This window comes from Sceloporus undulatus, chromosome 2, assembly GCF_019175285.1.
Source record: "Sceloporus undulatus isolate JIND9_A2432 ecotype Alabama chromosome 2, SceUnd_v1.1, whole genome shotgun sequence".
Classification (NCBI taxonomy): domain Eukaryota; kingdom Metazoa; phylum Chordata; class Lepidosauria; order Squamata; family Phrynosomatidae; genus Sceloporus; species Sceloporus undulatus.
In genome coordinates this window covers 20,916,701-20,929,891 of record NC_056523.1, presented here as the reverse complement: position 1 = coordinate 20,929,891, position 13,191 = coordinate 20,916,701, and the positions used below count along the sequence as shown (strand labels likewise).

Below are 13,191 nucleotides of genomic sequence, written 5' to 3'. Positions count from 1 at the left end.
CTTTAGTGAGAAGTTTAGTTGCTTGGGAAGTGGTCGAGTTCCGCCTCCTTTCTGCTTTGTGTGACCCACACAAAATGGGAGAGCAAGAGGAGGCCCTGCCTTGCCTCCTGCATGGGGCAGAGGGAGGCAGCCCTGGGGGTCAAGGAGGCTGCAGCAGGATGCCAGCCTCTCAGGGGCCAGCAGCAGAGGCCTGGCTCAGGCTCCAGGGCTTCCCAGGAGGAGAAGGCCTCTGCCACAAACACCAGGAGCCTCAGAAGGTGTTCTGCAAGGAGGACCTCAGCCTCCTCTGCCTGGTTTGTGAGAAGGCCAGGCAGCACAGGGCCCACCTGGTCCTCCCCCTGGAAGAGGCAGCCCAGGATTACAAGGTAACCCCAAGGAGAGGCTGGGAGTGGGGCACACTCTGCAACAGGGACACTGCCCTTTGCCAAGCCAAAGGCACGGGGGACAGGGTTGCAAATTCTCCAAGCTCCACTACTGCCCTCTTCATCAGGCAAAGAGGTTAAAATCAGACAGTGTGTGTGTGTGTGGTTTGTATGGATGTTATTCAGAAGCCTGCATTTTATGCAGATGGTGTTGCTGTTCTGAATTATTGGACCAACCCATGGTTGCAAGCTTTCCAAGCTCCACTGGCCTCTTCATCAGGCAAAGGGGCTAATATCATACATGGAGGAGTGTGTGTGTGTGTGTGTGTACACACACACACACACACACACAGTATAATGCGCTCTGCTTGGGGCTACCCTTGTACCAGGTTCAGAGGCTTCAGTTGGTTCAAAATGCTGCAGCCAGACTGGTCACTAATACACCTAGGTCCGACCATATAACACCGGTGTTGAAATCTCTTCACGGGCTGCCAATTAGCTTCTGGGTGCAGTACAAGGTGTTGGTTATCACCTTTAAAGCACTACATGGTTTGGGCCTGAGTTACTTGCGGGAACGCCTCTCCCTACATAATCCGCCCAATCAGATATTATAGGGAGGAATGCTATTAGTCACAGGCCTGCATTTTGTCCAGATGTTGTTGTTGTTGTGAGTTATTGGGCCAACCCAAATCCACAAGATACACGGTTGCAAGCTTTCCAAGTGCCCCTGGCTTCTTCATAATCGGGCAAAGAGGTTAAAATCATACAGGGAGGAATATATACACACACACACATACACACACACACACACACACACAGAGTATAGTGATATTCATCACAGGCCTGCATTTTGTCCAGATGTTGTTGGTGTTCTGAGTTATTGGGCCAACCCAAACGCACAGGATACATCATTGCAAGCTGTCCAAGCTCCACTGGCCTCTTGATCAGGCAAAGGGGTTTAATATCATACAGGGCGGACTCTGTGTGTGTGTGTGTGTGTGTGTGTGTGTGTGTGTGTGTGTACACATACATATAATGGTGTTAGTCACTGATGAAGAGGCCAGTGTGTTATGCCCAAGATTGTAAGGGCAACCTGTTTATCCTGAGAGCGTGTGATGAGAACCTCTCCCTCCGTGGACCTATTCACAGCAAGGCTGAAAAAAGACATTGAGACACCAAATTTGGTTTTAAACACCATGCATGTAACATTTATTGAATCACACAAGTAACACAACCATTGATTATCAAGAGCTCTTTCACTCACACATTCATACAATACTCACACACACTTCCCTTCCGCCGAACATTGATCAGTTGTTCTCGAAGGCTGGGGATGACACCGTTGCCGCGGTTGGTGCCAACAAAATGGAGATGAAAGTTCAGGATCTTTATACTTTTCCTTCTCTCTCACTCTTGGCTGCTGGAATCTTGCAATATTGCAGCCCATTACTCAACTTCCTCTTCTGGGAGGACAGACAGGTTGTTCAGATCCCTCCGTGTTCAAAGCTACTCGTTCTGTTCAAAGTTCTCCATTGTCCTGTCAGTTCCTCATCATGGCGACTCAGGAGATAAGGTTCTTCCCGGTCATGGTTCGTCACACCTGGACGGCACCCCGCTTCAGCTTCCAAGTTTAGACTTTCCTCGCCTCGGTTGCCAAATACCTTCGTCACATCAGTGCTTTGCGCGGAACCATCTTGTTTGTTCTTTTAGCTATGTTTAAAGCACAATCCCTTGGTTCTTCAGTTCTTCAGCTCTGGGTTTAAGTCAGAACTCACTCATTCATCTTACAAGTGGAGCTTGGAAAGCTTGCAACCCTGTATCTTGTGCATTTGGGTTGGTTCAGTAACTCAGACCTATGTTTTGACCTATAGTCTTCTTCAGTGGCTTGGGTATCAGTAAGTATTCACTGTTATAACAATGTGTGGAATAAATGCCATTCAAAGAATTCACCAACCTCTCTCCTGTGTATCAGAGCAGCTCTGATACATAGGAATATATATATATATATATATATATATATATATATATATATATATGCATATATGTATATTATACACACACACATACAATATAATGATATCAGTCTCAAGCTTGCATTTTGTCCAGATGGTGTTGTTCTGAGTTATTGGGCCAACCCAAATCCATAAGATACATAGTTGCAAACTTTCCAAGCTCCACTGGTCTCTTCACCAGGCAAAGGGATTTATATATCTATATCTATTGTCAGACAAGGGGAATTCAGCCCCTGGCACAATCAATCAGCCAGACTTGATGAAAGTAAACAGAGCTTTATTGAAAGATCCAGAGTCAGTAATTCACTTGTTCAATTTTTTTAAGCTGAGACTGCCAAACCCAGCCAAAATTAATACTGTATATTAAAACCCCCATCACCCACTGTCCCTCCCCTAGCAAAGCGTGCGAACTATATTCTCCACCTCTTTCCCACAGGTCGTTCTTCCCCTAAGCCCCCCTTACCATCTTTTACCGACCTTCATCAACCTCCTTCTGCATACCAGGCACCCAGCCCCCCTCTACTCAAGCCTCCTCGCTATCTATCCCTGCACATATACATGCCAATGCAAAGCATCCTAACACCCATGATCCCCACCATAATCATTATTTTTGATAGAATCCCCAGATTCTAACAGTCTGCCCCCCCCCCTCAAAAATCCCCACACCCCTCTCCTGGAAGCATGAGGCTTATCAGGATAGCCTTGATGAAACCTTGCCAACAAATCAAGGGCCCTGTTGGTGGTCAACCCACTCATGGTCTGCAGAAAAAATGCTTCCAATAAACTAAATACAGTATTGTACTTCCCCCCTGAAAGTCTAAAATCTTTGACACTTCAAAATGCTGCTCCCTCTCCACCATCATTGGAAGGGGTGGGAGGGTCCTCCCGTCTCCCTGGCTCCGTGCTCTGGTCTGGTTTCAACTGAAATGGAAAACATGATGTAAATATCTATAAGATTTGGAGAAATCCAATTCACCAACACTGCTTAATCAATCCTTTTACTGGAAAGGGACTCACATATTTTGACCTAAATTTTTTAGTGAAGTCTGCGTCTTTAAATGCTTTGTGGATAAATAAAAACTCTTCTCCCAGGTTGTTGTTCCATCCTGGGTTCTCTCCTTGGTCTTCAGATTTTTTAATATTCTTTCTTTGCCCCTCCAAGGCCGTCTCAAATCTTAGGCCAAGGCATCTTTGAGGCCTTTGTAATCCATCTGTGTCACTGAAACCAAAACTCATTGGCTCAGAAGGCATAGACGCAAAAGGTTAGGTTCATAACCATACAAGTATTCAAAAGGGGAATGTCCAGTACTCTGCTTTGAACCGTGCTATTACAAGCAACCTCGGGTGGGGCAGTAGGTCACTTACCAGTCTACTGTAATAGTTAATGTAACACCTCAGGAACTCTACATGTGAACATTTAGTTTTTAGTTGCTGCTGTCTTTGGGAATGATTGGGATGTACTCAAAGGGCAACCTTCTACTCATAGTTCCTCTGTTCGCATCTGCCAGAACTGCGAAATGAAGGTACCTCCCTCTATCACTCACTATTTTGTCAGGTTATCCCATGATGCTTTGGGTTAAAAAAAAAAAAAATAATTGGCTATAACAAAATCCACCAGTTTTGTTGCATTAGGGAGTCTTTACATCCCACACACATCGTGTTCTGTTGAAAACAAGTCCATTTCACACCCAAATGGGTTTCGACCACTTACTATCAAGGCCAAAGTTGAATAAAGTCCCATAGATATATGCTTCAGGCCCGGGGTGGGGAGCGGTTGAAAAACACCCCTGGGCTTTCCCACAATGGTTTTTGCCCGGCACAACCGGCACTTCTTTTCAGTATGCTTCAACTTCGCCTCGTATTCCCATCCCACAAGTATTGGTTTATGACTGGTGTGCCAGGTTTCAGGCTAACCCCTGTGTCCAGATGCTCTGGCAATCATGGCACGTTAGCAAAACCCATGCATCTCAAAAAATATGTGGAATATAATTTCTGTATCTTTAACCCACAGTCAACTGTGATTTCTGTACTCATAGGTTTTGGTTTTTGTGGTTTTTGTAACCAATGTCCCACTATAACGGTCGGATCCTCGACGGTGCATGGCTCTAGGTACCCCTGGGGCTTCACCCCCCTCTTTCTTGCAGGTTGACTGCACTTTTGTTACCGTCCAAGTATGACTGTTCCAGCATAAACTAGTCTGAAGAGGTGTTTGTAATTCCCCGGTGCGCACTACCTTTCCTCTGCATTGATAACTTGATTTTCAGTCTGAATCACTTCACCTTCCCCAGCCACTCTGATCCTCATTGAACTGTGGTTGTGTTTGCCATGCATCCAGTGCCCACTGCATCACATTGGACGCACCATCCTTGAAGTACTGCCCCTCTCCATAGCCTCCTGGGCACTCAGCGCCTTGAGAAACCCGACTACTGGAATTCTAACACGTATTCAAATATTGGAGCGTGATCCCTGCTCCATTGCCATCAGCTGGCTTGGCTTCTGTTCCCGAAATGGGTCTTCAAACCTGGCCATCAAGAACCATCATAAAATCTTTGCAGGACTTTGCAGTCCGCCAAGCTCCACTGTCATAGCGTTGAACTAGCCAGTCGGCCGCCCTCCCCCTTCTCCAGGTGTATTGGTAACCCATCTCACTTGGCAGCCTCATCCGGAAAAGTAGCTCCCATCCCTCAGGTGTCCCTGAGACCTGGATAAGAGTATTGCAATAAAACTGAGGTGCAACCCATCAAACCTGATCCCAAGTTTTCTTGCAAGGGATCCTGATGGTGCCGGCCTTGGGAATGCTGGGGAAGGTTGCGGGTCCACGGGGGCTGGAGACAGTGCTCCCCGTTTATTAGTGTGGTTGTTACAGCTGCAGCTCCATCACCCTCACCAAGTCCCGCTATCCAGTGTTCCTCACGGCACTCATTCACTTCAGCTAAAGCGGTCTGACGTCTTGTATTTGTTCCCCCCTAGTTCTACTGTTATTCCCAATCCTCCCCTTCCAAGGGCCAAGATCAAGGGTGTCTGCAGCCCCCACCGGCCAGATGAACAGCCTACCAGCAAGTTGTCTCTCCATGTTCGGATAGGTGCGGGTGGGTTCTAGGAGGACCACACATCTTTCTCAGTTGTGAAAGGCCTAGAGTCCCACGCAGCCTCCCTTGCCTCCTTAGGCGGGTTCCCCTGCCTGTAGCTGTCAGCTGAGACATTTCCCTGGGCCTCTCCTCTCCGGTTTGTGTTTCGGAAGGTCACTCTGGTGCTGAATGCTTTTGCATTGTCCCGATTTTTTCTGAGTCGCAGCTTACTATAGAAAAGTGCTCAGGCCCTGGCACAATACCCCTGGTGAAAGTAAAACAGCGTTCTATGAAAGATTCCCAGAGTCAGTTAATTCACAGCCTCAGCTTTTAAACTGGCTGCCAATCTCAGCCAAAATTGCATACCCGTATATTAACACCCCATCATCCACTGCCCCTCCCTAGCAAAGCGTGAAAGTATATTCTCCCTTTTCCCACAGCCCATTCTCCACCTGAGCCCCATTACCATCCTTCTACCCGCTCTAACCTTCCTCCCTATGCTACCAGACGTTGAGCACAGGACTCAAGGCTTGTAACAAGCCATCTGTTTCACGCGCCATACTACTGCAATCCTCACTATATTATTCTAAACCTCTATATTGCTATTTCAAAGAATTCTAACACTATTATCTCCAGCATACTTTATATTATTTTGATAGAATCCCTAACTTCGAATATGATATATGGGCATTAAGTCACAGGGACTGATTTTTGTCCCAGTTGTTGTTGGTCTTGTTATGAGATTGGGCCCATCCTTAAATGTACACCATGTGTTGAAAAAACTTTCAAAGCTCCACTGGCGCCTCTTCATCAGGCAAAGGGGTAAACAATTTAATAAGGGAGATATTTGTATACTGTAAATGTATGAATGCTAGTTCGTCTCAGGCCTGCATTTTGTCCAGATGGTTGGGTCGTGGTGGTGTTCTGAGTTACTGGAGCCCCAATGCACAGAATACATTGCAAGCTTTCCCAGCTCCCACTGGCTTCTTCATCACTGGTTGTGTGTGTGAGTTGTGGTGCCTTCAAAGTCATTCCGACATGTGTAGCAACCTAAGGGATTTTAAGGGACTTGGTCCGTTAAGATTTGGTCAGAGGGGTTTGCGTTTCTTACCCGACGCAGGTGGTGACCAGATGTCCTAACACAAGGCGGACCGGCCACCATGAAATGCAAGAAATTCAAGAACAAACTGTAGGACAGAAGGCAGTACCAAAGTCAGAACAAAATATAAATCTGTTGTCTGTAACAGATCACACTCTTGCAAAACACTGAATATCTTGCTTTTGATGTGAACTTAGTCTTTTCCAGAGGTAAACTGTTAGCTTATTCACAGCGCCTTCTTGGACCTATATTTTTTTTCTAATTTTATTTATCCAGCTTTCTCCCAATTCTGATACCCAAGGGCAGCAGAGTATGATTTTAAAAAAAAGAAAAAAGAAAAAAGATCGAGAAAAACCTTAACCCCACAGTGAAATGCATGGACAATATTAAAATACACAGGACTCTGTGGGTCAATCAGCAAATACACCATGTATGTGTTGCATATTAAGTAAACTCGATTTTTCTAGAAGCTGGAAATGGAACAATGGGTGTAAGTCTAACAAATAAAAAAACATCTTAAAGTAAGCATGAGACTCTGACTTTTACCAGAAGTTAGTTAAAAATGGAGTACTTACAGGCTGGTCTCATTGTCGTTTATAGTACTTTATGCCTGTTCAGTGGGGGATTTTGCTGCATTTGCAGTGGCCGTTGTTGTTTGTGTTGTGTGCTTTGAAGTCCTTTCAACTTATGGCAACCCCAAAGCTAATCTATCATTGAGTTTTCCTTGGCAGGATTTATTTCAGAGATGTTTGCCCTTGCCTTCCCCTGGAGGGTGAGGCACCTGTAACTTGCCCAAGATTAAAAATGGGCTTCACTGACGAGTCGGGATTCAAACCCCTCGGCCTCACAATTCATAGCCAGCATTCAGACCCACTTTAATGACACAGGCTCTCAAAGTGACCTTTGTTTAACATTAAATAAATATATGTTTGGTGACATGATTAAAGCACAATTAATCAGATAATCAGATTAAAACAATGAATAAGAAAAATTTGGCAAGCATATTGAAAGGGAGTGATTACAGCAAACCCCCACCATTAAAAGTATTTTAAGGAGCAGACAATTAATTATAAAATGCCAGAAGAAGAAGGTATTTGTTGCTTTAGGAGGGGAATCGTTTAGCCTCCCTGAGAAAGGAGACCCCCAACCTGGAGTAACCACCAAGAAGCGTCAAAACTCAGGTGCACCTCTAGGGAGCCTTTGAACACGACATGGTATGATAACCGTCTTCACACTATTTGCCGCAACTGGTATTGGGATGGCATTTCTTGGCCCTAGTACTAGAACAACAGTGGGTGAATCTATGCCCTATTGTTTTCTCTTTTTATATATCTTTGCTTAGGAAGGAAGAAATTGAGATCAAGATGCAGAAGAGTGAAGACAGGAAAGAAGTGCTGTCCTAAGAGCTGAAGATGGTGCGAGACGATAAAGCGAAAATGGCACAGTATTTCGTACGTGATTTCATAGAACTGGAACCGAATAACCGTCTCCCTGCAACAGTTATGTCATCTTTGAAATCCCTTCTTTTCAACTCTAGAATGTTTGTACAGTGGCCCTCTGTATCCCAGATGCTTTCTCCATCGGGACTTAACAAAGGGGGGGGCTCTTGGGGTCCGGACCCCCCTTCCATTAGAAACACTGCAAGGTTTGTGCTGTATGGTCAACGCACCCAGCCCACCCATATAATTGTCGGCAACTAGTCGGACCCCCCTTCCCAACAATCCTGTCTACGTCCTGCATCCCTTGCATTAAGAGGACACAGCTGTGAAAAACATTCCATACAAATATAAATTCCAAAAAATCAAGTCTTTATTTTTGCCATCTTATCATAAGGGCTATCATTTTTAATGTCGCTATTGTATATTATGGGAAGCGAGTATCAAGGATTTTTGTATCCACAGTGGATTGTGGCAACAAAAACCCCTAAGTACCAAGGGCTCATTGTATAATTCTACTGTAAAATAATATAACGACTAGACTAAGCTTATGGAAAATACTCAAATATATCCCTGATTAAAAGCTTAAAAACAATTTAAAACAGAATAAGGTGCTATACAGACTCTCCCAGTGGGTGGCCCTGCAGCCCCTATTTACTTTGAAAGATAGGGCTTGTTGGCCTGCAATGGCATTTCCGCAGCCGCAAAAAAAATAAGGAGCTGCAAAAAGTCGTTCCTTTCTGCGCACGGAAATGGGCACCATAGTCACTGTGTGTTAACCAGCAGCTTTCTGCACTCCTTTGTTGCGGTGTCATTGGACGTAGATCCGAGGAGTGCGTTTGGGGATACCTCCCCCTGTGGTGAGGCGCCACGGCCCTATACCAGCATGGGCAGAAGCGGGGCATGCATGGTGCAGACACCTGCCCCCACCTGCCACCATGTCGGCCTTTTGACGTCTATACCAGCCCCTAAAATCTAATTTTCTTAATTAGGGTTTTAAAACTACAACAGTACAACGTGAGTAGTCCATTTGAAAATATACAGTCTACTTGCATATAAATCATAGAATATAGCGTCTGGAGAAGAAAAACAAAGGGCCCATTCCAGTCCCACAACCTTCTGCCATTAGTAAACACAGAATCAAAGCACTCCTGACAGATGGACATACCAGCCTTTCTTTAAACAAACTCACAGATGAGAAAGAGACTCTTATCATTCTCCAAGGCAAAAAGCTCTCAATGTTGAAAAGCTCTTACAATCACGAAAATTCTTCCTAATGTTTCGGGAAAATCCTTTTATTGTCGTTTGTAACTTTCCTTGGGTAGCACCATGCAGAGACTATTACATAGTTTTTATGGGAGATAAAGCCATGAAATGACTCTCGGCCAATCTGCCAGATATGCTATACCTCAGGAAAGGGTGAAGATTGATACCACACAATAACTTGACCCTGAAGGTTTGGACCAGTCTAGGGATTTGTTAGTTTACCGTCTATCCCGTTGCCACATTCACTCCATGATGAGATGACAAGCTGGCTCTCGGAGCTTGCGGTGTCGGCGTCTCCCAAAGCTTATTGTCATGGGGAACTAACTATTCATTTGAGGAACAGTTAATGAGCTGACAGGTGCCTGCAGCTGGTAGTAATGAATTCCAATGGCAGCCATGGGTCTGTCCAAATAGTCTCGGGTCCAACACCCTGTGCTGGCTACTAAAAATTGATGTGGTTTTAATTACGGAATCAGGAAATCCATTGGCAAGATGTAAAATTATTCCCTCTGGCCTTGTATCATGGAAATGGATCCTTTTGTGTCAGGTGAGGATAAGGTATTACCAGACCCCCTCACGGTGTGGCGGACATTTCCGAATGGTCCACACGCAGGCTGATGGAACCCAAACGGTTCCATTGAATGAAGCCCTAGCGGGCTATATGGTTGGGAACGCTGGCATTTATGTTTGATGCCTTGGTTGATACCTGGAATAACGGTCCTACCAGGGCTATCGACGACGCATCGCTCCTGCGCTCTTTCCAGCCTACTTACTAAAAAACCATGGTACACTGAAGGATCTTGTAAACTGAAGCGTCCCGAGCAACGGATTATTAGAGGCCGTGGCGAAACATCAACCGTTTATCCGACAAGACACTCACTGAAATCCTATTGAAGTTTTATGGAGTGGCAAAGCTGCAGCAAAGAATCCTTCTATGCTGCACGAATGCATCCACTGAGTCTGTCCCGCAGAAGCTGTTTCGGGTGCGTCTAAAAAGCTAATTCATCCGTCTCCCATCTAACGTAGTATTTGAACCAACTCACGCCTGCTGTGATGCTCTTTAATATTTTTTTCGTGGATAAAAAATCTCTCGGATAAGGGGTATGCTCTGGCGGCCTGGCATTATAGGAGAGGGAAGAGAAGATATCCCAGTGACTCTGTGGACCTTTTAGACGGGTCATTTTGAGTTTATAAATGTGATGAAGTGGACAGACTCTTGGATGTGTCAGGCGGCGCCGTGTCTCTCCTCCTTGCCCCTCCTGGTTGCTCCGCCAGGGAGGGGATGCAACAAACATTACTAAAAGCTATAATTAATGCATCCCTCAGGGAGGGAAGATATTCCATCCACAAGTAAAGCAGCGTCATTAGACCGCTTTTGAAAAACCTCCCTGGATCCCCTGTGAGAAAAAATTATAGACCAGTCTCATCTTTTTAACCTTTTTGGGCAAGGTGAGCAAGAGGGCCTTCCAGCTCCAAGCTGGTCGTGGATAAGCCGATTATCTAGAGTCATTTCAAAATGGTTGCGGGCGGGATACGGAGTTGAAGACTGCCATGGTCGCCTTAGTCGCTGATTCTCCGTCTGGGACATAGACAGGAAGTGGACCCTGCTGTGCTCCTTGGACATCTCAGCAAGCATTTGATTACCATAGCCCATGGTATCGTCGGAACACCTGAGGAGTTAGGTATTGGGGGGCACTGACTGGCACTGTCAGTGGTTTCCATTCCCTAACTCTCAGGCAAGATTCCAGATTGGTGGATGCTGGGGGACAGCTGCTCTTCCAAGAGAGAGTTGACATCTGGCGTCCCTCAGGGGGCCATTATGTCCGCCCCATGCGTTTCAAACATTTACATAAGCCACTAGAAAGATCATCCAGAGACATGGGGTGGCGGTGTCATAGTACGCTGATGACACCCAAGTTATTTCTCGATGTCCCCCGACTATTGCAGTGACTAGGGATGGCCATCGCGTCCTCTGGATGCCTGTCTTGGATTGGTAAATGGATGGGGCTTGGATGAGGGGGGGAAAACAAATTCAGACTGAATCCCAAGAGAAACTGGAAGTCTGTCACCCGTCCTGGATGGGTTCACACTTCCCATAAGAACAAGGTTCGGGCAATTTGGGAGTCTCCGGGATCCGGCCTTAACAATTGACATCCAAATAGATGTGACGGCCAAGAGTGCTTGGTATCATCTTTGGTTGATAATCCAACTGCGTCCCTACCTGGACTGAAAGACCTTGAAGCAGTGGTACTTGCACTGGTAATCTTTCGTTAGATTGCACAATGCGCTCTACTTGGGGCTACCAACTTGTACCAAATGTAGAAGCGCTTCAATTGGTTAAAATGCAGCAGCCAGATTTGGTCATTGGGAACATCTAGGTTTGACCATATAATAATATAATAATAATATAATATAATAAGAATAAATAATAATAATAATAATAATAATAAATTGTTTATTTATTAACCCAACTAACCGCTTTTCCCAAGATCAAAGCCCCCGGGGTTTTTGTACAAGTGTCAGTAAAGAACAGTCGTAAAACAGTACCCCACAATCCATAGTAAAAATACACATAAAACGAATTAAAAAATCAAAAGCAATAGTTTTAAAAAAAACATACAGTAATAATGTTAAAATCATGAATATCAAATACGTCAAGAGTCAATAGGGGAAAGAGAATCTTAGAAGGGAATTGGGAGGGTAGGCTGTAGGAAGAGGGTGGGTTTTTAATGCCGTTTTAAGCTTCTACTGTTCCACTAGGCGGAATCCCTCAGGTAAGCTTCCACAGAGAAGGTGGCTACGCCATAAGGCCCTTTGTTGAGTAGGTCCGCCAGTCTCACCTTAGGGTGAGTGAAGTAACAGTGTTTTTCCGTAGTCCTGAGAGTGCGGGGAGGATTATGCAGGGAGAGGCGTTCCCATCAAGTAACCGGGCCCAAACCATTTAGGCTTAAAGGTGATTGTAAACGGCAACACTTTTTGTACGGGGACCGGAAATAAATGGCAGCCAGTGTAAAGATTTTTAAACAGTGGTAATATGGTCGGACCTCGCTGTCCCGTGATTAACCTGGCTGCTGCATTTTATCAATGGAAGTTTCCCGAACCACTGATACAAAAGGTAGCCCCATGTAGAGCGGCATTGGCAGAAATCCAACGAAGGTTAACGCAGTGCATGTACTACTAACATTTTCTAGGTCCCCGCAGAATCGCAGACAGGGACGTAGTTTGGCGTTCAGCCGAAGCTGATAACCCAGCACTCCTGCACATCGCATCTCTTGAAATGATAAATGTAGGGAGGATCCAGGAGTACGTACTCTCCCAAACTACAAACACTTTGGTCCCCGTAGGGGAAGTTTAATCACATCAGGACAGGATGCAAATTCCCTGCGCAGGCACACATCTGAAATCGTCTTCACTGCTGCTGATTAGCTCGATGCAATATAAGGGGGTTGGGTATTACCTTTAAAAGCCTAAATGGATCAGGGCCCGAGGTTATTTGCAGAGCGCTTCTCCTACATAATTGCCCCACACTCTAAAAACACTGGGAGTTCTTACTAGAATATTAATAGAAACCAGGGTAATGACAACTCACATAAGCATTCACTGACGCGGCCCCAAGATGATGGAATGACCATACCGGAAAGAGATCCATCGCATTACTATTAACTACCTTAGAGGCGCTAGGAAGGCACTCAAAATGGATCTCGTCTGTGGGCTATCCCTAAGTCGATATAAAAGGTTAATGAACAACTGCTCTCCATGACTCTGATTGTTGGCTAAGGGACAAATTGTAATGTTTAGAGAATAATAGGAATTCTGGTAATTCAGTGTTAGTATTTTATTGTTGTATTGATGGTAAATTGTACTATGTCTTTTAAGGTTATAATCCCGCCTCGATACGTGGGAGAAGGCGGGAGGTATAAATAAACTCTATCTCTCTCACCAACATCC

General features: G+C 45.2%; 1 protein-coding gene across 1 annotated transcript in view; it reads left to right on the top strand.

Moving 5' to 3' along the window:
* LOC121923989 (tripartite motif-containing protein 15-like) overlaps nucleotides 1-13,191 on the top strand; it is a 146,370-nt gene continuing 133,179 nt past the window's right edge. Inside the window, exon 1 of the mRNA XM_042455005.1 lies at nucleotides 1-365. Within this exon, the coding sequence (XP_042310939.1) occupies nucleotides 75-365 (291 nt within the window). The 5' untranslated portion in view covers nucleotides 1-74. The remainder of the gene's footprint in view (nucleotides 366-13,191) is intronic.